We start from the raw sequence: 26193 nt of genomic DNA, 5'->3' as shown, positions 1-26193 counted from the left end.
CAGCATTGGCCGATCTTCAGTCAATATCTGGGCCAGAGTCAGACTCCCAGGTCAGACCCAGTGTCTCTCTCCCCGCCCTCCCACACCTGCGTGCTCTTTGACCATCCATTCCTCTACAGATGCATTATTGTTGGGAAAATTCTATCACAGCCACTTCTCCCTCAGTACTTCACCGTCCTGACTTGCACTTCATACAGGGCAAGTCCGATTGCCCTAATACTAACTTCCCGATACTTGCCATGTCGCGTTACACAGTGCAATCTAGTACAATGATATAGTGGAAGTGTGTTCCCGTTCTCGTCCTTACTCACTCTCTGGCCCGGACACGCAAAGAAGAGAACGTCCCCGTATGGTCCGGAATTACGAGGCGTTGATTTCATCAGCGAGCAGCCGAGACCATGAATAGGAGAGACTGAGCCCGTGAGTGCGGATGCGAAGCAAGCTCGGCCTTGTCCAGCTCATGTCAACTCGTTCTCACTAGTCTAGACACGAGTCCCCGACTCAGGTCTTGCTTTCAACCGTCACTACCATCATCCTTTCTCATCCGCTCAAGCAGAGTTCGACATGTGACACAAGTCCAAGCACATCTAAAAGCCATGTGACTTCCTATCCTCATCTTCATGGTCCCCTGCCTCTGATTCCCAAGGAATAACACAGAAGGGGAAGCTAGGATCGTATCCTCTGGTCCTTTGCTTGCCTACAGACCTGAGGCACCTTGCTAGTCAATCGAGTAGCGTAGAGGGCGCATAGCTAGCACAAGGCTGCAATGCAAATGCAAGACAAGACAAGACAAGACAAGACAAGGCAGGACAAGGCTCAGCTCAGCTCACAGAGAGAGCTCGTTCGCTCATGCCTGCCCTGATCTGCCCGACCCGCACCCGCGCCGAAAGTATCTGGGGCGGAATCACTAGTAGTAGGTAATTAGTTGGTTAGTTGTGTAGCTGATACACTTCGTGTGTTCAACTGATTGGAGTGCACTCACTATATTGCTTCATTCAATTCATCACATCCGTCAGAGGGAGGACTCATGGGCGTTATTGATCACATCTCGAACGGGGTCGGGGTGGTATTGCTCCTCCTGTACTACATCCACAGAACTGCTGCCCAGGACAAAGGATAGATTCACGGTGCTTCGCGTGGGTTGGAACATTGTGTCCATTTCATTCTTCCATTCACTGCCGGTCCAGCCGCTACTTTGTGGCAGTCGGCTCCCTTTACAATCTATCAACCATTCGCCATGAGAATCCAGAAGGCCGCTGCGCTTGGTCGTTGCCCCTAGCATGAGAATTACCTCCACAAGGAAAACAATACAGATTAAGAACGCCAAATTGTTAGGCCAAGACCATTATCCCAAACACCAACCGTCTGCGCCAACCGTGAAATGCATACCGTACAGCACTGTCATGAACAAATCCCTTTAGCCTCAGGGTAATGCAATCCCAGTTCCAATCTACCAAAGACCTTCCCGGCAGGTTCAGCAAAATCGAAGACCATCAAAATTTCTCCATGAGACGCTTCCTGACAGTCCACATGCGTAGCCTTTTCCCATAAATATACATCGGAATTGTCGTCAACATGCACACGATCTGGAGAATGCCGATGACGACAAACGTGTCTTTTGGACCCCGACTTTCCAGCCATTGCGCAAAGAACAAACTGAAGACCAAGCCGTGGAATATGTTCTTGCTGAAATTCAACGTCACCAGCGCTTCTCCAGCGAACTGTCGGTAGCTGTCGACGCAGAACGTAATGGACGTGGTAGACCCTAGAGAGCAGCCGAAGGAAATCACTCCGAAGAAGACAGTGGGCACGATCCAATTGTCCCGCTCTTCAGCTGACCAGCCATAACCGATAAGTCCAATGGCAGTGCTGGCAGCTATGGGAGCACCCATGACGAGGCGGAATTCTGGTTCGTAGACACCACCGTTTCTGCGAGCCATCGCGCGCACAATAATGTCACTAACTTTGCCCGCGACGGCCGTTCCCAGAATCCCACCGATGAAAGGCGAGATATAAACAAGACCAGACTGCAATGCAGTGAAGCTGTAACTATCTCGGTCCCGATAGATATCCGAAATCGATTCCGACAAGACGATGAGCCAACCAACGGAAAGCGAGTATACAAGCGCAGCCCACAAAACAGCCGGGTACGCGAAGAGAATGAATGGCCGGAGTGCCACGAGACCCCACTTCGACGGCGATAGTCTCCCGTTCCAAGGCTTCAAGGTCTGGAGATATCCTTGAGGGGGAGACTGGCGAAGATTGGTGGTGTATCTGGTAGGCTTTTTGGGTGTGAATTTTGCTGCATCCTTAGCCTCTTCCGATTTGCCCACATCAGACAGGTCAGTCTGCCCGTTTCCGCCGGTACTAGTAGTTTCATTCCTTGTCAAGGAATTTCGGTCGGCCCGGTCCTGAACATTGGAGGTCGTAGGAACAGAGTGGTGATCTAGATAGCCGTTGCGCTTCTCAACGTCAAGATAATATGGAGAGTTCAGATTGTGGAGGTGTGGGGTATTGGCGCCTGAAGCCCCATCCCATGGAGCTGAATATGTCTGAAGCTCGGGTGACAGGGGTCCCAGTCTCAATGGTGTGGGTTTCCTGACGGTGCCAGACGATGGCTGAGAATCAGTTGCGAGGGTTTCAGCAGTCTCTCCAAGATTCGAGCTAGGAGGCCGTGACGAAGTCTGTTGTACATTCCCTTCAGGGACCGAACCTGATTTCTCATCAACAGCCCCATCTGTAAGGCTCGGTCGAATTTCATCTTGCTGTAAATTTTGCGGTTGCGGAATGACAGTATTTCCCGCCTTTTCATGCTCCAAACCAACAGACGAAGGACTCGGGATTCGACGTGACGTCGACATTCTTCGTAATGAATGGCGAGCAATACTGGAAAGGCTTCGGCGGGCAGTTAGATTTCTCGCTTTTGGCCTTGGAGTTCTGTCCCAGAAAGTCTCTGGAACGAAAAAGAATAGTAGAGCCATTCCAAAGGCTGCAACCATTGTCACCACCCAGAAGACCCATCTCCAGCCTTTTGCTTCGATGATGACCGCGCTTACCAAAGGGACTAGATTCTTGCCTCCGAGTAAGAGGAGAGTGTAGATTCCAACACGGAAAGCGCGTTCGTGAAGGAAGAAGATCTCTGCAATAGTGGCAGAAGGGAGGCATTCGACTGGACTGACGGATATTCCTTGGAAGACTCTTGCAGTTGCAAGCTGGGCATAACTGGGGGCCAAGGCACACCAAACGGAGGTGAGGATGAAAAGAATGGCTGAAAATAGGTAGACAGGTCTCTTCCCATAGAGAATGGCGGTTGGGGAGAACAAGACGCTGCCGACACCCAAGCCCATCATGTAAAGGCCAGTGGTCAAGGTGACCTGGGCATATGTGACATGATAGGTGTCGGCAACATCATGGAAGCCAGCAGCCAGGATGGGCGTGATACCGCCTCCAAGCATGCAATAGAAACCGAGGGAAAGAAGAGAGGAATCTCTCCTCAACGTGGACCAATTCAAGGGATCATTCTTGGAATCGTCTGGTTGAGGCTCCAATATGATGCTACCACATTTGGTTGTCTTCTTGTCGAATCTAGACGGCCGCCTTGGAGATAGCAGCTGGGCGGGCATGGAGGAATTCTTCCTTTGGTCATGTTGAGGCTCGAGACCCAATGGCTCATTGCGAGCGGAGGAGAGCAGGAGAACGGTGCCAGGGACTTCGTCAGTTGTTTTGTCATTCAATATCCCTAGGCTCCATTTCGGCACACTGGATGCTGGGGCCGCAGTGCCCGGAGAAGAAGAGGAGCCATCGGACCCCAGTCCTACTCCGCTGGCAAAGTGAAGGCGTTGTCGCTGTCGTCCTCGTGAAGGTGGCCGATCTGGCTGAGCTGAGGTAGCAGTGGGGCCACCTTCCTGAGAATCCCGTGACATAGATAAAGTCCGACGGTGTAGGGGGGGTTTCCGTGTCTGTGATGCGGTTTCAGCGTCCGCAGATGTTCGTTGACATGGGCAGTTGGACTGTGCGAGAGCAGTGTTGTTGCTGGTCTGACGGAACCTTAGGGACCCCCGGGATCAATGCAAATATAGGAATAAGGAAAGAAGATGAGAAGCCTTTGTCTAGGATGCAGTAGGATGGATAGGAAAGGATAGTGATGTTATGTTAAGAATGGCGGTCGGTCATGAAGCAGAGGCCAATGCCAATAGTGGATGAGGCCGGAAGGGGTGAGGTGCAAGGAGGGATGGGAGTTGGCATTCACGGGATGGATGTCAGCTCGCCTTCGTTCCCCTGGGAAGTGGCGACCGCTTGAATGTGGAAAAGACTGTGCACAGCAAGAGCAAGAATCACGATAACCACCATATAGCACTCTCCGCCGTGATTCTCGTCGTCTCCCAAGTCCAAATCCAAGTCCAAGGACGGCCAAAGGACAGGTTTCATGCACGGCCAATGCATGCGGAAAGTCACAAGACGACGCGGGCGCCTCGTGCCCAGCTCAGTCCCAGCTCTGCCAGGCTACCGTCACGAGGGCGGAGCCAGACGCCCACACGCGCCCACCACGCGCCAACGCGCCAAGCCATTTCGGCCATTTGGCATCAGCCTTTAACTCTTCAACCAGGTGGCCTAGTTGGGCATATGACTTTTTGCAGCGTGGGGAACAACCTCGTAGGATCTACAAGACTACTGTACAACGTGTTGAGTTGGATCTGTGTGACAGAGAGGACGTGACAAGTCTGTCATTTGTTCGGACGTCAAGAGGCCTGTCAATTATGCTAAAATAACAGCGTTGTGTCATAGTTATATACTCCTAGGTCCTGCTCAAGTGTATTCGTAGTCATGTGATGTACGTACTAAAGGAGTTTACTAGTGAACTCTAGTATAAAATGACGCACCCAGCGCCAAGCTTCTAAGTGCACCTAGTGCCACGCCGTCCGTATCCTCTGTCAGCCATTCATTGCCATTAGACGGTCATTTTACTAAAGTGACTGACAAACTCGAATCCTAGTATTGAGTCGGTGTGTTCACAAAAAATGCAGTCCAGCAATGGGGCATGTGTATGTCATGGAGCAGGAAATGGTGAGCCAGTGGCTCGACTGGGCCCGACGCTGTTACTCACCTGCGGGTGCATGTCACACTGACGTGGACTCTGATTCTGAATCTGATTCTACGAGTACGCCCGTCATCTAGCGAGGGATGAGCGGTGACCATCTCATCACATGCTCCTCCCCCAATGCGTGTACTGTTACTCGTATCATTATGATGTACCCACTGTGTGGGCATCACATGCTGCATAAGTGTGGATGATCCAACCACGTCATGGTGACTCTATGCTTCCACTGGGACCTCACATACTGGATGTATGTATGTGTGCGTGTAATGTGAGATACCTCATACCAACACTCCCTCCCTCCGTCCCTCTTGCTCCACCTCTGCAGCCCAAATAGTACATCCCAACGCTCAAGGAGGCATGTCCCTGTTCTTCTGTCTGGTATAATCATAACATGCACCCACTCACGAAGACATAGTTTATAGAAATATCAACACAACAAATCGTATCGTAACCTCGTAAAAGTACCTGTACTCGACTCGAAGAAATAGTGGGTCTTGAAGCATCGAGAGTCCACACTCTGACTCTCATCGGCTCTTTTTCTTTCCTCCATGCACACACCCATTCATTGTCTCTCATGCCCGTCCAGTCCAAGACCGATATGAGAAATCTATGAACATTTTCTCCATCTCCAACTCCAATTCCAATCCGATGCAACCCATGCTACCAAATATGATCTAGCCCTTCTATTCCCTATCCAAGTCGGGCACCAAACAACCCCAACCCAAGGCTTGTCTCGCTCTCCTTGCCACTGCCATGGTCGATGACCTCCCAAACCCTCGGCTTCCAATCACCCAGGACTCCCTTGCCCTCTTTACTGATCAAAAGCCCATGGCCAGCGTCATGAGTCTGCACTGAGCCCATGCCATTGACACTGCCAAAGAGGTGTACAAGCCGATTTTCTCGGTGGAGCTTATCCTTCAACATCTTGCCGCTCAGCAATTTGACTTCATCGCTGGCTTCATCCACAATGGTTGCGATCACGTCGAGGATGAATTCTCGGATCCCGCGCGCCGTCTGCTGTTCATCCTTACCGCTGAAGCTTATGGTCGGTGATGTAAATATAGGCTGTGACGCGATCAACGCCAATCGGACGAGAAGTTGCACCTGTTCTTGCTGCGCTTGTTTCCCATTCAATGATCGTCCGGCCAAGATCAGTCCTGTTCGCTGTAGACATATCATCTGCAACATGCACCGAAGATATTCGAGGATCCACGACGGCACCGCCACAGGGACATTTTCAGATGGCGTAGGCATCGGACTCGATGTGATATTCAGCCCGGGCGCTGGACTCATGCTGGCAGTACAACCTGAAAGTCCTGGAATAACCGGCGCACCAGATGGAGACACCTGGGTTCCGACCGATTTTATATGATGCGACAGCTTATCAATCACTTGTGACATGAATCCAGGCATTGCCGTCGTTGCCGGTGTGCAAACTTGAAATGCTCGCTCGACAATCGACGCCAAGTGGTGCACATCGCTCGGGAAGGTAGCCGTTAGCGGACTGGCCACCTTGTTCCAGGGAGTTTTGGGCAAGGCCTCGAGGAATTCAGCTTCAATCTTGTGTCGCAATTGATTGGCCGCATCCGTTCCTACTGTCTGAAGGAGTTGCGAGAATCGTGAAACGTCGCCTGTAACACCGGCATCTCCACCCACTTGCTGCTCCAGCGCCTCAAATAGTCCATTGGCAAGTTCTTCACCGTCAGGTCCAGTGGCTTTGCCGGACGTCAATGGGGTATTGAGTGAAAATCTGAGCTGAACAAACCGATGCGAAAAGCTATCAATCGACCCAAACAAGGCCCGAAGATCTGATCCCCTTTTGGTGCCGTTCGAACCGAGGAGCAATTTGTCGAGCGCCTTGACAGCCCACTCGCTAGCCTGCGCAGACATCAGAGGTGAATGAGTCGAATCGTGGCTCACGAGAGACGCCAGCAACATCCTTTCAGAGGCTTGTAGTTCGTTCTTGACTCCCACATCACACAGAACTTCCAAAGCGGCTCGTGGTTCTCGTCCAACATATTCCCACCATTTCGTTCGAACATGATAGATGACTGGATCCTCACGCGAGTTTGGGGATAAACCCAAAGCCTCAATCAAGATATTTCTGACAGGCTTGCTCTTCCTCGAATCCATTTTACTCAGGCTCAAAGCCTCAAACAGACTGACGAAGCCTAGACATCCAGTGGCAACCAGGTCCCTGACAAGCGCCGTCCCAAAAGCCCCTTCAAGCGCTGTAACCAATCGAGAAAACCATTTCTTAACAAGAGCATCGCCTTGGACTTTCCGACACAGTTTCAAGCGGCTCAGAAGCTGACAGAACGAAAATAAGGTCGAGCCATCTTCTGGGACATGTTGCTGCTTCTCGATCCGATCCGTCAGCACGGTAAACATTCCATTCATCGTCTGCTCGTTCATGTTAGGTTCCGATTGCAGAATCGCCTCGAAATCTTCGATGAATGTGGCTCCTGCCTGCTGAAGGGATTCCGCGATGCCATCGGAGTACGGGGAGCATGCTGCAACGGCACGTCCACGATCTCCTCGCACGAGATCTTGCTGTAGTAATTTGACTGAGGGAACCTTGATTGGAAAGCTAGTGCAGAGATCGAGAAGTGCCGTGGCCAAATGTGGCATGGTCGGTCGAGTTGCCCTCCAACTCATGTAGATCTGGCAGATCTGGCGTTGTAGCGGCTCCAGGGCGCCCAGAGCAGAGAATGCATCACCATGATATTGCAGTGTGGCCACGAGAGAAGAAAGTAATTCTTCATCGCGTGTGCAGCTCAAAATACCAATCACATCTGCAAGGATGGCTTCGTCTTCCAATGCTTCGAGAACATGCCGAATATAGTAGAACTGTTCGCAGTTGATCATCATGTGACTGGTAAGTATTGCGTGAGCGTCTGCGCTGGGTGCACTAGCCGCAACCGCCTCAGCAACCTGTGAACGAAGCCAGATTGATACTGCTGATCGCACAGTCCAGGGCAGTCGTGAAAATGCCGGCTCTGGATGATCTTGGCCATCAGACTTTGCCTGGAGTCTTGGACCTCGGCGTCTCAGTTCTTGTAAAATGGCCCTTCGACAACCCTGAACAAGACGATCCTCTCCTTCAATATCAAACCCGGCCCGACTCAGCACGGAGCTTCGGAGATTGACTGTGTGATCTTCGACATGTTGTAATGATATGTCAAGTAGAAGCTGGGCAGGATCAAAATCGACCGAACCATTGCTTGTCGCAATGCTATCTGGCTTTATGCCAATACCCAAGTTCTGAGATGTAATCGAACCCTTCTCGGGCAAGCCTCGGACCATGAGCCATTGAATATATTTTCCGACCGGGAACAAACCCGACCGCGAGAGCTGAGCCGTCAACTGCTTCAAGGCGGCGCCATCAACCGAGACCTTCCCAGAGCGACACGCCGAGATATAGTTGAGAATGATGGAGTCAACATCGTGACCGGCTTTCTGCCAACGTTTCACGAGACGGGCGAACAAGAAGATCCTAGAAGTGGCATGCCGAAAACGTGTCATTGCCCAACCAAGACATGTAGAGATGAGGAGTGTCGTATTGCCGCAGGCAGATGCTAGAGTTTGACCAAGGACAGGAACGTCGTAGGGTGCAACTGCAGAGTCCAATATCTCGATCACAGCCTGTTCGGGTGACCGTTGAGAAGAAAGTTCCCGCCTATTGTAGCCCATGGCCCTCTTATTGATCCTGTTCAGTTGGGACAGAATATGGCGTTCTGGAGGGGAGTCCAAATCGAGGCATGATTCCACCACGGCGACATACTCGGGCCATTTGCCCGGCATGAGAAAGCTGTTAGGCCGGGAAAAGAGCAGTCCCCGTAACATCTGATGGAGTTTCTGTTGTAGGGGGGTCTCTGCAGGAATAGCGGATTTTTTGATGGCGTCGTATCTCACCAGGAATGCCTCGGCCAGCTTCCTCCCCCGCTTTCGGAAATGCGTCAGGTCGTCTTTATATATCTGAATCACCATAAGCCAAAAGGGGACCGCCTCTACTTTCGCGGAACCAAAAGACTTGACAATCCAATCCAAGTAGTGATCCCTATCCAGTAGATTCTCCAAATAGAGACGAGTCACCAACCGAAGCGCATATTGAATATAAGAACGCCAATCTGGAACACGACTCTGGTCCAGCTGTGCCTCAATGAATTGCTCCACATTGATGGTCCATTCTCGAAGCCATTTATACTCTGCCCCAATAGCCACAGCAGGCGTAGTTCCTTTTCGTTTCAAGGTGCGAATCTCGTTGGCACAAACGCACTTGGCGAACCAGATAGCGCGGCTGAGTGGGACAGAATGTTGTAAACACTGGTCTAGCAAGATTTGACCTCGAATACCTTGGGGAATGGTCCGGCTCAGTCTTCGTAAAGGAACATCTGCATTGGCCAAGTCTGAGATCCATGATTTCCGTTTGGCCTCGGTAAGAGTGACTCGCGGAGGAGGTTTGAAGTTGGACACGGAACTGATGAGGCCATGTTGATTCCTTTGATCCAGAACCAGCGAGAAGAGAATGGAGAGGTTGTCTACCCCGGACTTGTGCTTGAAAGCATTGTATAGTGGAACACGCGCAGTGTTTAATTCTTTCTCGGTTGGGTTGGGTGGCTTGTCGAAATAGCCTTGTTTGACTGTCATATCGCTTAGAAGATCTTCGGGGTGTTTTCCCGTCCACGGGAAGAAGCCAGCTGGTCGTTGCATGACGAAATGAGGCACACAGGACGGCTCTTTCATGGAGTCCGGGGTGGTTGGGACAGGGATATGGACGCGCGATCGATGGCTCGGCTTAGGCTCGTCAGGGACATTCGAATGCTGTGAGGTGTTCCAGGGCCGAGGTGGTAGTTCCGGGGCTTCTGTGTCACTTGCTTTCTCTTGCTCGTTGTTTCCCCCCTGGGTTATGATCTCAGGGCTGACATTCGACATCTGGACCAAGTGGAAGTGTGGCACCTGGTTCTCCACCAAGTAATGGGTCGGGATGGAAGTCGAATTGGCATTGTTGGTGGTGACGGCAGCCTGGTTAGTGGCGGAAGTCAGCTCAACCTTTCGCCTCTTCGCTGGCCGGTCCTCCACATTGTTATCCACGACTTGTGTTTGAATCTGAGGTGCCCGTGCAGCCGATAGAAAAGGATTGCTGGGGTGTCTCTCATGAGGTGGTCGGAGTTGATCGGGAGGACGTTTTAACGATGGAGGCCGCGGTTCGGCCGGCGGGTTCGATGTCATGACCTGTACATTTTGACGGGCACCAGCACAAACACAATATGGGAAAAGAGGATGGTCGTAGTGAGCGGAGGGGAGGAGATATTGGTACCCGGTTTATAGGATAGGGATCTGTCAATGGGTGGACTGCGCTGGTTGAGGGCTCAGGACCGGCGATAGGTGGTGGAATGATTATCAATGGGGTCAGGTAGCTCGCCCAAGATGCGAGAGACAGTCCGAGCAGAATCGAATGGGTTTGGGGGGTGCTCGTGGCTAGAATCTCGGAGGGAAGACAATGGCATTGAATGGCATCGAATACCAAAGGTGGATTGAAGGTGTGGTGTTGGCGCAGGTGTGTCGATTGTGCTGCTGTTAGAGTTGGAGTTGGTATTTGGCGTCGGATTTGAGATGCTGAGATAGGGTGAAGGTTCGTCGCACGTATCGATGCCCTCGTCAGTCAAGGGTTTCTCCGAAGAGACCGCGACCGGCCGGGGCTGATGCGCTGCTAGGCTTGCGGGCTGCGGAATACTGCAATGTTAGTGCTTGGGCGGGTGGTGCTCTGGTTGGGACGAGGATGCAATGGCGGCATCTGGATGGCAGATAGGGTTGGTGCGCAGTGGGTGCTAGCGACGTTTAGGGTTGGGATAGGCATGGGCCCTGGACATGTGGGCACTGGCTCTGGGCCGAGGGGCCTTGGACATCCCCTGGGCCTGGGCATATCTCGCTCGTATCAGGAATCAGCCGTGGTGGCCACTGGACTAACCCCAAACCCCAATACCAATCTGAGCCCGGGATGAGAGTGAGAGGGAGCCAGCCGTACCAAAGGTCCAAGGTGCGTGGCGTGGCGTCCCCCCCATCGGATATGGGCCTGCATAATTCGCCCGCTAAGCTAGGGTGATGCCGGAGCAACTGGCAATTGGGGTTGTAGATTGGTGCTGGCAGTGGGGAATGCTAGTCACAATTACGAGGTACTCCCGAGGACTGCTGCTTCTCCCAGCTAACCGTTCCGTGCTGTGCACACCTACCCGTACCTAAACTGCCTGCGAGTATCTTCCACGCAGGTAAGCAGTTCCATACCTGTCGGAACCCACGAAAACAGCCCATCTCTCTCTTGGAAATGGGCCACCCAGTATTTATGCACCGAGATTCGATGTGGGAAATAGCACACATCTCTATGAGCACTGCTACCACGAGATAAATCCCCCGATTAATCATCGGCGACTTTCATTGCCATTCACAACCACCATTCCGTCCGCAACCGTGCCTCTCGGAGGTTGCATTATCTGGGGGCGCCCTTGGCCTCACTACTGTAAACCCATGGCTGTCCACTGAAGGTTGTACCCGGACTGGCGCCGAGGGGGATCCGAGAATGTCCTCCCAAGTTCCCAGGCGGCAAAAGGAGAACGCCACGGCCGAGCCTGGAGAAGCCTGGAATATCAATAGATCATAAATATACTGTTCTAACTCTGTGCCCGGCTCTCGGCTAACTACGCGAACGGGAATAACCAAATGTGAGGGGACTGAAGTTGACATGCTCCTAGTCATGCACAGAGTCTTCAACCAAGTGGGTGCCAGCCTGCCAGGATGGTCATTGTCGCTATCACCCTATTTCCCCGGATTGTATGCCTTTAGTCGGATAATTATGTCGTGATCCCGTCCGATCGAAGATGAGTTTTCCCATACATACTACGAGCACGCTGTTGAGCCCATGTCAAGGACTTTTATTTCATTCCCACCTATCAACCTCATCGTCCAGGTTCTGTTGTCCTACCGGTGACATGGCATACCTAGGTGCCAGCACCCGATCTCCCTGCCCAGATGATTAGGTACAACGCAAGAGATACTAGCGGATCAGCATCTAGGGATTTGATTCCTCCGAACAATTACGTACTAAGCTGGGAAACTAAACCTGAGTCAATCGATCAGATGGCCCCAGGAATCTTCAAGCCCACGCCGTCACCTTTTCTCATCAAGCTTAGCTGTCCAATCTCATGACTCCAGCTTGCCACTTAGTACTTAGTAGTAGAAGACTACCGAGTGCCACTCTCACTGACACCTCCTGTACGGAGTATGGCTGCATTCGTTGTCACGAGTTGCACTGCATCCGCCCTGTTTTTCGTTCATTTGCTTAGTTGACGATTAGTCGGTAGAATCAGATGCACAAAACATCGCTTAGGTAGGTATAATTTTTCAGAATGCTGACCACCACCACCACCACCACCACCAATCCCTGATCTCGGGCCATGATGGCCACGAGAACCATCCTCACAGTCTGGTTATCGCTGATTAGAGGGGCCAGCGGCAGTGCAAGGTCGAGATGCTTGACCTCTTCTTTCACTGTCTTTGACCTTAAACCTGTCACGAGGCCTGGACGTTCTATTCTTCTGCGTCTCGAGTTTCGCGTGAGTACGGGCATCAATGGATGCTGTGCTACAATGTTTTCTTATCGCAGGTCGTTCGGTATCTGCCCTCACATTCGGATCTTCCTTGTATGATACGGTGGGGCCGAGGGGGCTATCGGGGGAGCTGCGATTCTTTCCCGTATCTGCACGGCCTCTAACTGGAGGGAAGAAATCGACTTGGTTGCCATTATTATCACCAGACTGAGACAGCTGCCTTTCTCGAACGCCATCTTCATGGCCCTGACTGACACAAGATTTCCACTGCTCAGCCCTTGATGCTTTAGTCCCAGGGAGATCCTGAAGAAGTTTCCCACCTATGAACCTGGAAACTTGAGAATTCGCAAGCCTTTTCAATAGGGCTTGAGATTGATTCTCATCATCATGCGCTTCACGCCGGCTTCCTGCCACGGCGACCTGTACGGAGTTTCGTCTCGTCGACGCCCGAGAGAGCTGAGATTGCAACTCATCTACTGCTGACGAAATTCGACGTTCGTCAGAAGAGCACTGGTCGATTTTAGGAATGGTAAGCCCTTCGGAACTAGTCGATGACGCGTCTTCTTCCCAGAGAATCTCATACACATTGTCATCCGACACAAAACGTGTCGAGCATCGGCGCTGGGGATCACACTTCAGTATCCCACTCGAATTGGAACCTTGTACGCCCATCATGATCAACTCGGTGCAGACCACCGGTGCTGTTGTACTGACGCACGGTTGGGCCTCGGTGTTCCTTATCAATGCCGACCGCAGGCGGTGAGATTCTGTCGACACCCTCGAGAAAGACGGCTGCTGGTTCGAATCCCCTGGCTCCTTGGGCATGATAGAGTTGAGAAATGATGACAGGAAACCATTACTATACCGGCCAAACTGAGGAGGTGGAAAAGATGTCAACGACATCCTTCTTGGACCTGTACTCGTCGTAGCCCGCCGTAGAGTGATCATCGCTGGACTTTGGCGTAGACTTTCTTCTGACAAACGTCGAGTCTGCTCACCTGGATCGGCGGGAAGAATAGACGCAAGTCCTCTGGTCGAGGGAGCTTTGCTGGAGACTGTCCATCTTCTGGGCCGTCGTTTCGAACCCGCATGGGACAGCAATTCAATCGTACCATGTGTCAATCGAGGTTGCAGCAAAGGCAGAGATACTGATCTTTGCATTGATGATCGCCGAACACTCCTCTTCTGTTTCTTCCGTCTTCTCTGAGATTTGTCGCGAACATCTTGCTCGCTTCCATTGAAAGCCTGCTGCCATAGTTGACGCGAAGCATCATGGCTAGACCTCCTCTTCCTTCTCATATTCAGACTAACTCGATTGCCTTCCTCCGCTTTGAACGGCACATCTTTGGAAGAATGATGTGAGGAGGGCGGGCTTAAGAGTGGCTCGCGTGGCAGAAGGCATTCCGTACTTGAGGTCTGACTCGCAGAATGAAAGGATATCGTCATTCTTGGGAAGCTGAGTTGGGTGGATATGAATACTAAGAATAAGTAGCGTCTTTGTCTTGAGTATAGCTGTTGCCAAGAGGTTCACTTAGGTGAGATGGATGCTGTGGACGGTTGACATAGCCCACGAAATGAATGAAGTGGCATCTGAACGCAATTAAATCTGATGAGCAAGCGATGATGTCCTTCCTGCCGCAACCAGACAGATTTCTGAGTGTATCTTGAAGCGCCAGGGATATCTTGGGAAGGAGTGTTCGCCTGATCATGCACAGTGGGCAGGTCCTCTCTACCGCAGATCCGGACTACAGTTTTTGACCTTGCTAAAGGTCGCACTTGCAATCCTCAAAAACACGGTCAAAGTCACAAGAGCCTCAGCCAAGCCTTCGATTTTCGAACGCGGGAGTACTTTGAAACTTCAATCCCACTTGTTTTTTAGGCCAGTCCATGATGGCGTCCCAAGTCGGATCTAGGACATTGACTAGATCCGCTACCAGAATGTATGGCCATCCCGTCGCCCACCAGTGATGATCCATACATCTCAGTGCGGCTGCCCAGTGTGCAAAGAGGGCCAGGGCCATCGGCTGGCCCTGTTTCAAGCAATCCACAAATGCCGGTGGTGCCATTATCACCCAGGAGAATATGTGTCCATCCCACTCCACGACGGATCGGCACCTTGCAATGTCGCGCAATGATTGCAGCTGTTGCAGGTACAATTCCCGTAAAGTCTTGTTCTCGTCACCGCTAGGCATCAATTGAGGGTCGTCTACGGCTCTCTGAAGTAGGTCAAGTGCCTCGACAATGTCTGGAGAATTCGGTGGAAGCTCGTCATTGCGAGGGTAGCGTAGCAACTCTTCAATGTCACCCTGAAGCCATCTATCAGTTTCTCGGATGACGGCATAGACGCCTCTCACAATCATGATGATTTCGATGAACTGAGCAGTTGGAGTATGGGCGTCGCAGAAGATGCCCGGAGACGAATCGCCGTGGGACAGTTCTAGCTTGACATTATTGAAGCCTTCTGGCAATCTTCGAGATGCAAAAGCCCAGATAGTCAGGAACAGCGACAGGGTGAAAAGTGCAATACCATTGTCTTCGTTGGGCCTACTAACTGCGGGAATGAAGCTGGCAAGGGCAAGGTTCTGATAAGCAAGAGCGACTTTGGAATATTCGGCGTAAGCGTCGGATGACTTCGGTAAGAGGGTAGCCTTGTGGAGGGCGGACGTAGCTATTATGCTGTGCAGAACAAAGTCATGCCGCAAACCTTCGGCAAAGATGGTATCTCGCCAAACAAGATGGCTAGCAAGACGAGACGACATGGTCATATAAGTGCGAGTCGACCAGTGTTGGATCAATTCCAGATCCAGTAAATTAAAGCGTTGGTTGCCATTTAGCGTAGGTGCCTCGCTTGTGAGAACAGTCGGCACCTTGAACTTTGAAGTGATTGCCAGACGCTGAGGATCAGCAGAGGAAGGAGTGGATTGACAGTCGAGACTCTTTGGCGTCGAGCTGTCCAAAGAACGACCTGGGGGAGTTGACAGGGCATCGGACGCGTCCTCGATGAACGAGCAGGTGATATGTCTTTTCACACACCGTTGACACTGTGGGCTACCTTCATCACACTAGACAAGAAAGCAATCGTAAGTAATTGAGGGACATGAGAGAGCATGGTAGATAGACTGAGTGATAGCTGGTCGCGACTATTTGCTAGTACAATAGGTGAAGAAACCGACCTTGACTCTCCTAGCCTTGCACTGCCTGCATCCGTGATGCGACTTGGTATGGGATCGGCGTGACGGCATGACGGCGTTGCGCAGTCGTTAGGCTGGCTACAGCGCTACAGCGATCGCGCGGTGGGAATTGGCATTGCTGAAGAAATAAAGCCAAGGGCGAAGACAAGAGTAATGGTTGAATTCGAATCTGATCCGGAATCCTTGTTTCAAGGAATCAATAATGGCATTTACATAAACGATGATGATGGTGATGATGATGGGCTTTGGTTCCCGTGTCCGTGTCCGTCTCTCGTTTTCGCTGTCCAACGGGACCTGCCACAAACAACTGGACAAATAATGGCAAAAGGCGCCTGCGAATGGCTTGGCGAGCTGAGCTGAGAGAATGGATGGAGGAACAAAGAAGCTCTGGGGGGCGTACCGAGTCCTCGTAGCAGTGTTTCGTAAGAAGGCCTCGTAAGGTGTTCTCGTAAGGGCGTCGAGGCCCGCTCGTATTCGGCTGCCTGCGGGTTGATCAGCCTCGTCCTGTCAGCCCCAGTGCTCAATCGAAAGGTATCATAATACTTACGACTTGTGGAGTACCGAGTACCAAGAACAATGAACGCGACACTCAAGGGTCAGTCTTACAAAATGCCATCGGCCCATCTGCAAATGCGCTACCTAAATAATTGGGCGTGTTTCACAATCATAGTAATCTGACAATCACGTGCGCTGATTTCTTGGACGGTGCCTCAGGTAGGTTGTCTTGGTCATGTCTATCTATATAATATGTCTAAACTGAAAAACATAGATCGGCAGGCATCCTCGAATTCTTGAAAGCCAAATGCTCTGGCGCCCGTAACATATTCAGCCATGTCCCTTTCCTGTCGGGTAGAGAGTGTGAAAAATGCTCATACCTTGCCCGGAGTTCACGCAGCGCTCATCCTATAAACATCAGGAACTTCAACAGTCGCATCATTTTTCAGACTCGGTATGCCGCTCTAGAGTAGGCGCCGAATTATCCTCTTCCGATTGGGAACCCACGTCTTTGGAGTTTTTGAAATTCACATCGAAGAAGCCTGGCTTGCAGAAATATCCAGGATGGACCACGGTCATGGCGACGCATGAAATCGCCACCATCCTACATTGTCGTCGTGTTAGTTATATTGGGGGCTGTGGAATTAAAGCCGAGAAGTCAACTCAATGGCAAACTTACATTCCATCAAGAAGCAGGAACTCTGTCTCGTTCCGCATCAAAGGATTACCCCAGCCGCCAGCCATTTCAGGTATTCTGGTTGAATTTTTGTTAGTTTCAATAGCAGCGAAGGTTGCTCAAGGGGATGGACAAAGACACTTACCGGTATATGCATCGAATGAGGATGGTTGTATAGGCGAGAGCGATGGCATAGCAAAAGAGGCGAAAGTTGCGTGCCTTTTTGGGTGCATGTTGATCTTTCTCGTAATCGCTTTCCACATGCGACGTGGGCGCGTTCTTCTTGGCCTTCTTGAAGCGAATGAAGTAATCCAGCATCAAGATGCCGCAGACGGCCATTGTAGCCACCTGGAAAGCAATTCCCGCCACAATCATGCCGTTGCCAACGTCGAGGAGCTTGGGGTTCCGGAGGTTGTCGCCAGCACCTGCAGCAATGCCACCACCAATGGCTTGTAGGATGATCGACCCAAAATCACATCCGATGAAGATCCAAGGATAGAGCCTGGGCTTCAGTCTCGAGTGCTCGGCCCCGCAATACCGCACAATATGCTTCAGTGTAACGTAAATGCCGGCGGCAAGGAAGCTGGGGGCCAGCACCAAGCAACAAATTTGTGTCTTAAACCCGGCGTCGCTCCACGGGTTGTCATGCATCAAGATCCGCCCGACATAGCCAACGGCTTCTCCGAAAGTGCCGATCGTGAGTACAGCCATGTAGGTCCATGTTCGTTTCCGAATTCCAAGAAACAGCGTTGCAATCAAGCAGACACCAAAAAGCGCGACGAAGAATGCATTGGCGCCCAGATTAGGATAGTAGCCGTATGTCGTCAGCTCGACTGGACAAGATGGGGAGATTTCGTCGCACAGACGACGCTGGGGTCGGGTGGAATTCGACATAATGGCGGTTGTCTAACACAAACAGCGGCCGTCAGAGGGGCGCAAGAGTGTGCATGCGAAGGGGAGGGGAAGGAGAAGGAGAAGGGGAGTTATAAGACGGTTGGTCTTCACTGCCAGAGAAAATCAGACGAGATAATGGCTTCGGGAGTGACCAGAGAAGCTCCCACGAGTACATATAATGGATCCATACCCACCCAAAAAGCTGGGCTCCAGTGATTACATCAAGACTAACCGCCGCTCCAGGCAAGGTAAGAAGACGTTCAAGTCCCGTTTTGCATGTTTGGCGGCCAGTCTGGGACTCTGCGATGGCCAACAGTCGAAATTGCTTGGGAAGACGGGGGCCTCTGGGGGCCTGGGTGGGTGTAAACGGGCATGGGTCACCTCGGTTGGCCTAGTCGAAAGGCATCTCCATCAAGAGATGCCATCGAGGTCCAAGCGGTAGAATCATGTGGCGAAGCAGACTCACGCTGTCCATGTGGAGCTCGCGTAGAAGGACAAGCACCGAGTGTCGTTGATATGACAGTCTTTCGTCGAAGCGAAGTGCTGCAATCCGCGTATCCGCAAGTCTGCCGTGTGCGTGGGTCAACTGATTTTTACGATCGCTTGGTGGCGTTTGGCTTCGCTAAGGTGGTTTTGGGATAAGTTTACGAAGCCGGATCTCCCACCATCCGAGTCCGCTGGATACTGCCTGTCCTCGTTGCAGTACATACGGAGTACATATGTAGTACTCATGCTAGTAGTCCGTAGTCGATAGATGAACTGATGACTCTGCGGCCTGAGGGACACCACCTGTGCCGATGCATCGACTTGGGGCGTTTTCCAGATGAACCTTAGTTGTCGATCGATCACCCCGTCACTTTCGCCTAGAATGGAGACACGTGCTTCTATATCTCAAAAGGGACAAATAGCACTCCTGGTGCAGATGTGTATACACGGTATATGTATGTGAGGCTGTTGAACGTCAACGCATTGGATCGCTGGAATCGAAACACGACTTGTCAGCTAAGTACTACGCGCCGTTCCCACGCACGCCAGGCCACTCTCCTTTAGAGTCAGTGGGTATCTGTACTCCGTATGAATATCGATTGCACTCGTACCCGTATCTGTCTGATGACGATGGGTAGGCAGCCGCCTTTTACACGCTCTTTACAGCTTGGTGGTGAAAGTATAGCCATTCCCTTTCTCCAGGCTCCTTTTCCAACCGGGGCGCTCGTTGACTCTGGAGTACCATTTGTCTAGATTAGGGTATGCTTTCACATCGATGAATTTGTTTTGGATGCACAGATCCATTGGCCACTTCGTGATAAAATCGGCTCGACCAGGATTAGTACCGAGGAAGTAATCCTGGTCCCCAAGTTGATCGTTCAAATACTGGAAGAATAGTGCCAAGTCGGGGCCAATGTACGCTTTGTGCAATTGGTTGTGGGCGAGGGAAAGCAGTGGTCTGATGAAGAATGGGACTGCGTTGTCGAGGATGGTCATGATCAGTTCCAGATTCATGAGAGGCCCGATGGATGCTGCTGCAATATTACACAACTGGTCATCTCGAAGAACATCGTTGCGCTCGCTGTCGCCCTTGAATTTCCCTTCGGTGTCGTAGGTATCGATCAAGTATCTTGCAATGACGAGGGTTTCCACAAGGACCCTTCCATCTCCTGTCTCAAGCTGCGGTGCCTTACCGAGCGGGTGTGTTTGCTTCAACTCGTCTGGCGCCCGACCTTTGAGAGGGCCGGACTCAGGTCTTTTGTGGAGTTCAAGATTGTAGGGGATTTCCAACTCTTCTAGCAACCACAGGATTCGCTGAGATTGAGAGTTCTGGTTTCAAGAGCAGGGTCAGCACCAGCGAAAGATTCCGTACCAGCAGGGGACCTACATTCAGATGATGAAGTGTTGGTTTAAGGATTGCCATGGTAAGTTCCTAGGTTGGGTACGAGGTGGCCGTCGAGGATATTTAGAGACCTACAATGAGATCTTACACGGTAAGAGGGAGCGAAGGCGGGTCTAAGTACCTAGGTATTGCTGGGAAGGGATGGTCAAGCAGGAGTCGTTCTAGTCTCACCGGCAACGCGACCTTCGACCAGATCTTCGATAGATAGATTTTATAGTACGGATACATACCCGAACCGGAATTGCTGGGGGTCATCATAATGATTAGGGTGACCCTCGGTACCCAGAACAGTACCGACTGCTCGCTTCCTTGAAGATCCCAGGAACGAGGTGTGTGTGACGCAGGAGAAAGGACAAGTGCATCTGCCAATCTGTCTGACAAATGCGCTCCACCACCCCTCATAGTGCCTGGCGTGTCAGACAGAATGAATTTTAATTTCCACGTTGTCCTTGTGTTCTCGCGGTGGGCAGGGCAAAAGGCAAGAAGGGAAAGGTAAAGCCACGACTCTAGAAGGCAATTACAAGGAAAAGTACTTGACGAACTCCTCGAACCCCCGACACGACGCGATACCAGATGATTTCATGACATGGACTTTGGTCCCTATCCTCTCATTTGTCCAGTTCATTCCTCACTCCTCCCTTGATCTGGGTGCATGCGCACACTCTGTCCAATATCTCCAATCTAACCCGCCAGCACCCACAACATGCGTCTAGACGTCAAGAGACAGCTCTTTGCCCGTGAGTAGTAATCCCCAATCCTCCAATATCTGGGCTAACATATTCCAGGCTCCGAGCGGGTCAAGGGCATTGATTTCCACAGGTATGTATCCAGAACCCCCGAACTGCTCAATTCAACGGGCTAACAACTCCTAGCACCGAACCATGGGTATTGCCAGCCTTGAACTGCTACTGAGACGTTCATTACTGACCCTTGAAGATCCTAACAACGCTATACAATGGTCACGCTCACATATGGTCCTACGAAACCCAAGCAATCATCAAAACCTTCGAGCTTACCGATGTCCCTGTCCGAGCCGGTCGCTTCATCGAGAGAAAGAACTGGATAGTCTGCGGCAGCGATGACTTCCAACTGAGAGTTGTGAACTGGAACACAAGCGAAAAAGTCAAATCCTTTGAAGCGTGAGTCGTCGCAAGGTGCAACGGATCGCTGGCCGTAGGTTGACTTTGCCAATTAGACATCCAGATTATATCCGGGCAATTGTGGTCCACCCCACTCTCAGTGTTGTCCTAACCGCCTCGGATGACATGACCATTCGCATGTTCGACTGGGAAAAGGACTGGAAATGTGTGCGAGAATTCGTCGGGCATCAGCATTATGTCATGGGCCTTTCCATCAACCCCAAGGACACCAATGTTTTCGCATCTGCCTGTCTCGATCGAACCATCAAAATCTGGAGTATCGACAATGCTACAGCGAAACAGACAATTGAGGCCCACGAAAAGGGTGTCAATCATATCGACTATTACCCCCATAGCGACAAGCCCTATTTACTCAGCACATCCGACGACAAAACAGTCAAGATCTGGGACTATACCACCAAGGCTTTAATTGCAACCTTGGAAGGACACACGAGCAATGTCAGCTTCGCATGCTACCACCCCGAACTCCCTGTCATCATATCTGGCTCGGAGGATGGAACCATCAAGATATGGCACGCCAACACTTACCGACTCGAGCAATCCCTCAGCTACGGTCTAGAAAGAGCGTGGTGTGTCTCCTACCAACGAGGCAAACAAGGTGTTGCTATGGGGTTTGACGATGGTGCTGTCGTGGTCAAAATGGGTCGGGAAGAGCCAGCCGTTTCTATGGATGGCACCGGCAAGCTAGTCTGGGCTCGCCATAATGAAGTTGTTTCTGCCATCGTCAAGGGTGGAGATGCCTCTATCAAAGATGGCGCAGCCATATCCCTTCCCAGCAAAGACATGGGAACTACTGAGATGTATGTTTCTGGCTTCCATTCTCAACCACAAACTGACCTGTCAACAGCTACCCCACAACATTATCACACTCTCCCAATGGCAGATTTGTCAGTGTTTGTGGAGACGGCGAATTCATCATCGTAAGACCTATTCTGATCTCCCTACTGTGGGACGCCTCTGACATTCACTAGTATACTGCTCTTGCATGGAGAAATCAAGCTTTTGGCTCAGCCCTTGATTTTGCATGGTATGACGCTCACCCTTTCCGTTTAGTCTTCTGAGCTGACCAATTCAAAGGGGATCTCATCAAAATCCTACCGACTATGCCATTCGAGAGTCGAGCACAAGCGTCAAGTTATTCAAGAAGCTGAAAGAAAGCGGGAGTCTCGATGTCGGCTTTCAAGCAGAAGGTCTTTCAGGCGGTGCACTACTTGGTGTAAAAGGTCAAGGAGGCGTTGGCTTTTTTGATTGGGAGACCGGAACTCTCGTTCGGAGGATCGAAGTTGAGCCTAGAGAAGTAAGCCGTGTTGACATTCGAGTTAATGACGTGCTAACAATCGATTAGGTCTACTGGAGCGAGTCCGGCGAACTGGTCGCGTTGGCTTGTGCAGATGCGACATACGTTCTTCGATTTGACCGAGAGGCGTACCTTGACGGCCTGAATTCCGGACAAGCTGATGAAGATGGTGTCGAAGCTGCATTCTCTGTTGTTACAGATCTGCAAGAAACTGTCAAGAGTGGAGAATGGGTGGGCGATGCTTTCCTTTTCACAACTAATGCCCGTCTCAGCTATCTTCTTGGCGAGCAAGTCGTACATATCGCCCAATTCGACCAGCCAATGTATGTGCTACGCTATCTACAGCGGGATGAGCGAGTATATCTTGCAGATAAAGATGTTGGTGTGGTCAGCTACAGCCTTTCGACAGCCTTGCTCTCGTATCAAACACTAGTGTTGAGAAATGACTTGGATGCCGCCCAAGAGTTGCTTGACGACATACCCCCAGATCAGCTAAACAAAATTGCGCGATTCTTGGAGGCTCAGGGCCACAAGGAACTGGCTCTTGATGTGGCCACCGATCCAGAGCACCGCTTTGAACTTGCCCTTGGCCTGAACAACTTGACGGTGGCTCTGGAGATTGCGCGCGAATCAGATATCCAAGCTAAGTGGTCAGCAGTGGCAGATAAAGCACTCGAAGCGTGGGACCTGAAGCTAGCAGAAGAATGCTTTCTCAATGCCAAGGACCTGGGCAGTCTTTTGCTTCTGTACACAAGCTCGGGAAACAGTCAAGGCTTGCTCGAGTTGGCAAAACAAGCTGAAGAGTCAGGCAGCAACAACATTGCATTTGCCAGTCTATGGTCCACGGGTGACATACCGGCCGCGCTCGAACTTCTCAGACGGACTGGCAGGCTCAGTGAAGCGGTGCTGTTCAGCCAGACGTACAAACCATCGAAAACGAAAGGACTGGTTCTCGACTGGAAAGAGAACCTTGATAAACAGGGCAAGAGCAAAGTTAGCCGCTTGCTGGGAGTTCCAGGCCAAGATGAAGACTTGTTTCCAGAATGGGACGAGTATATCAAGCTTGAAGAGGAAGGCGGTGCAAGGAATGGCGATCTGGTCGATGTTAATGGCGCAGATGAAGAACCGGCAACAAACGGCACAGCAGCCGATGATGATGACGACGATGATGCCGTGGAAGAGGGTGCAAAAGACGCAAATGAGACTGCTGCTTGAAACCCTGGATTGCTTAGCTTATACATCGATATGGGGGATACATGAGAGGCACTGACACAGAAAACTGAGTCTCGTATGCATGTATTTACACCAGGGGCTACGGCTACCTAAGCTAAAAATACCTACCTATCCAGAATTCTTCAGCGTGGCACTTTCGGAGTTACCAGAAATTCCATCGTCGTCAATGAAACGACTTTTGATCAACTTGGCATAGATACACAATTCCTTCGTCCTTCCACCCTTCCGCATTGATTTACGTTTTGTGGTGGTCGTCAACATCTACATATGGTCCTGCTTCGTACAGTGTTTCCTCTCCCTCTCCCTCTTCTTCCTCCCTTCCAGAACCGAGGACCACGCTATGTTACAGTACGTATCTCCAAATTGCAGGATAAGTATCGTCGGTGGGTTGATCCATTGTGCTTGTGCGATCGATGAAGGCAATGTTGCAAACTTGCCTGGCCTCCCCCGCCCTCTCTCCTGCCTCGCACTTTTCTGCCCGGTTCCTTTCTGTACCTTCTCCCTCACATTTCGTTCTGGCATCTGATCTGACACGACAGCTCACACACGCTACGGGCGTTGCGTCTTTCTTCACAGTCAGAGGGGCTGGCTCCAGCTGCAACCCCTGGGGATGGTTCTGCTCCTGGGCTCGGCTCTACCCACCCAGCCCGGCTCACCCAGAGCGGCTTCATCTTCACATACATCATGTCTTGCGCGGTGCCCGTCATCAACTCATGCTTTAAAGGAACTCGTCCGCGAGCTCGAGTTTAGGAGCTCTGAGAGAGGTATTCATCAGCATCCCATCACGATTTGGCTCTCACGCTGGCTGGTGTATGGAGCAAGCGTTGACCGCTTTATTCGCTTATTGCCCGCACCTCATCCCAGCGCTGCGCTATCTTCATGAACCCACCTCACAGCACAGCATAATGTGAAATGCCAGGCAAAAGGATTCCCACAGACTCTCAATCCTTGAACGTCGTCGTCGCCGTTGTCGCCGCCGTCATCGCGGTCCGCACATTTCCCTTGACACCCGAAACATGCGTCACCTGGTGCCAATGCTCGACCCTGCCCTCGAGCGAGTTCGGCACGATGAAATACAGCTTCTGCAGCTCGGTGAGGCCCTTGAACTCATGGGCGCCCAGAAGACGCAGCCGAAACGGTTGGTGCGTCAGGTTCTTCTGCTCGCGCCCGGAGCGCAGGAGGCGGAGGTCGAGTTCTTCTGGCAGGTGCTGGCGAGCGTTTTCTCCCGCTGACGAGTTGGACTCATTGTGGTCGTCGCCTCTGTCATCTCTCTCCTCCTCCAGCTCCGCCTGCAAGCGGAACAGAAAATCCTCCGACACGACCACCTGCCCGCCCTCGGTGACCTCAATAAATCTCGCGGCGCGGTTGACCATCGGGCCCAGATAATCCATGCGCTGAATGACCTCATTCCAGACGCACACGGGCTCGCCCCAATGCGCGCTCATGCGCAGCTTCAAGCCGCGGAAGAGGACATGCCCCTCATTGTCGGTCGTCTCCTCCCCGGGCGTCGACTTTAGTATGGCGGACGGCCAAGCTTTGTCGAGCAGCTGTTCCTGCACGTCGAGACAGAACTGCACCGCGGAGGAGGCGCTGCCGAATGCGATCATGAAGCCGTCGCCGTTTTGCTTGACTTCGTAGCCGCCGTTGGTCGTGATGAGACTACGGACGGTGTCGTCGTGTGTCTGCATTGCTGAGGCCATGGCGGCTGCGTGCGCTTCCCAGATTGCCGTTGATTTCACGATGTCGGTGAAGACGATGCTGAGTGGGCCTTGTGGCGGCGGCGGAGGGGGAGGGACGTGTTCGGTGTCAGAAGTTGCTTCTGTAGCTGAAGCTGCCTTCATCACCGCCGATTCCTTCTCGAGGTATCTCGTCCTAGACCCCTGCTGCTCGCTGGGATTGTCACTGGAATTAACCCTCCTCGCGGGCTGACTCGTCATCGTGTCCCGTTGCCGCTGCTGCTGTAACAACACCATGCACGATAGCTCCCGAACAGGCGCGACGATGGCGGTGCGGCGTGAATGAGCCATATGCCGAGATCCTGCCGCCGATTTGGTTCTGGCTGGTATGCGCGGCAACGCGGGCGAGGACAGATGCCTCAAGCCCCCTGCACATGACGATGCGAGGGATAGTCGTCTGGATCTTCGGGTAGCAGCGGTTGTTATCGTTGCCGCCGTGGCTGTTGCATCGACCCTCGTTGACGCGCAGCACACTCCATTAATGCGACGAAGTAGCCGAGGCCATGGTCCAGGCATGAGGGCCCGAGGGCCTTCCCGGAACCTATGTACCGCGTAATATCGCGTTATACTCGAGCCTCGAACCTGGAACTCAATCCAAATCCAAATCGATTGGTCAAGTGGCTGTTTGGTTTAGCAATACCGACCCCAACTAGAACTCGGTAGCTCGGTGCTCGGAACAGCCTCACCACGAAAGAGGTCCAGATTGGGGGAAGGGGGAAGGGGGAAGCTGCAAGCTTATCGGATTCTCCAGGTCTGATCTTTACAGGACGGGCACGAGAAGGTCCTGTTGAGAGTGTGATGCAGTCGGCGGCTTGCCAGAAAGTCAAAGCAACATGGCATTGAGTTCAAGTTCGAGGTACTCCGTACAGCATGTAGCTAAGCTTATGTAACTAGTTAGCTCTCGCTAGGGGGGGGGGGGGG

At 51.8% G+C, this 26193-nt stretch overlaps 8 protein-coding genes across 8 annotated transcripts; 1 reads left to right on the top strand and 7 right to left on the bottom strand.

Annotated features, from left to right (window-relative positions):
* Positions 1-1493: 1493 nt before the first annotated feature.
* Positions 1494-3923, bottom strand: A1O9_03866 (uncharacterized protein; the record flags this gene model as incomplete). Its single annotated transcript, XM_013406159.1, has 1 exon — positions 1494-3923. The coding sequence occupies one exon, from the start codon at positions 3921-3923 to the stop codon at positions 1494-1496; it is 2430 nt and encodes an 809-aa protein (XP_013261613.1).
* Positions 3924-5788: 1865 nt separating this feature from the next.
* Positions 5789-10330, bottom strand: A1O9_03865 (uncharacterized protein; the record flags this gene model as incomplete). The annotated part of the gene is made up of 1 exon (XM_013406158.1): positions 5789-10330. One exon carries the CDS (start codon positions 10328-10330, stop codon positions 5789-5791), a length of 4542 nt encoding a protein of 1513 aa, XP_013261612.1.
* Positions 10331-12846: 2516 nt separating this feature from the next.
* On the bottom strand, positions 12847-14148 carry A1O9_03864 (uncharacterized protein; the record flags this gene model as incomplete). Its single annotated transcript, XM_013406157.1, has 1 exon — positions 12847-14148. A coding segment is annotated over one exon (1302 nt), but the record flags the coding sequence as incomplete, so codon positions are not given.
* A 368-nt stretch (positions 14149-14516) lies between these two features.
* Positions 14517-15461, bottom strand: A1O9_03863 (uncharacterized protein; the record flags this gene model as incomplete). Its single annotated transcript, XM_013406156.1, has 1 exon — positions 14517-15461. One exon carries the CDS (start codon positions 15459-15461, stop codon positions 14517-14519), a length of 945 nt encoding a protein of 314 aa, XP_013261610.1.
* Positions 15462-16826: 1365 nt separating this feature from the next.
* A1O9_03862 (uncharacterized protein) lies at positions 16827-17958 on the bottom strand (the record flags this gene model as incomplete). The annotated part of the gene is made up of 3 exons (XM_013406155.1): positions 16827-16992; positions 17068-17142; positions 17210-17958. 3 exons carry the CDS (start codon positions 17956-17958, stop codon positions 16827-16829), a joined length of 990 nt encoding a protein of 329 aa, XP_013261609.1.
* Positions 17959-19104: 1146 nt separating this feature from the next.
* On the bottom strand, positions 19105-20101 carry A1O9_03861 (uncharacterized protein; the record flags this gene model as incomplete). The annotated part of the gene is made up of 2 exons (XM_013406154.1): positions 19105-19773; positions 20018-20101. The coding sequence occupies 2 exons, from the start codon at positions 20099-20101 to the stop codon at positions 19105-19107; spliced, it is 753 nt and encodes a 250-aa protein (XP_013261608.1).
* A 448-nt stretch (positions 20102-20549) lies between these two features.
* On the top strand, positions 20550-23518 carry A1O9_03860 (uncharacterized protein; the record flags this gene model as incomplete). The annotated part of the gene is made up of 9 exons (XM_013406153.1): positions 20550-20583; positions 20632-20665; positions 20719-20731; positions 20783-20985; positions 21042-21806; positions 21854-21926; positions 21978-22033; positions 22084-22303; positions 22352-23518. 9 exons carry the CDS (start codon positions 20550-20552, stop codon positions 23516-23518), a joined length of 2565 nt encoding a protein of 854 aa, XP_013261607.1.
* Positions 23519-24477: 959 nt separating this feature from the next.
* On the bottom strand, positions 24478-25473 carry A1O9_03859 (uncharacterized protein; the record flags this gene model as incomplete). Its single annotated transcript, XM_013406152.1, has 1 exon — positions 24478-25473. One exon carries the CDS (start codon positions 25471-25473, stop codon positions 24478-24480), a length of 996 nt encoding a protein of 331 aa, XP_013261606.1.
* Between the last annotated feature and the right edge of the window lie 720 nt (positions 25474-26193).

Source organism: Exophiala aquamarina, assembly GCF_000709125.1.
Source record: "Exophiala aquamarina CBS 119918 chromosome Unknown aczIA-supercont1.3, whole genome shotgun sequence".
NCBI lineage: Eukaryota > Fungi > Ascomycota > Eurotiomycetes > Chaetothyriales > Herpotrichiellaceae > Exophiala > Exophiala aquamarina.
The sequence above is the reverse complement of the archived record's forward strand: the minus strand, read 5'-3'. Positions and strand labels throughout refer to the sequence as shown.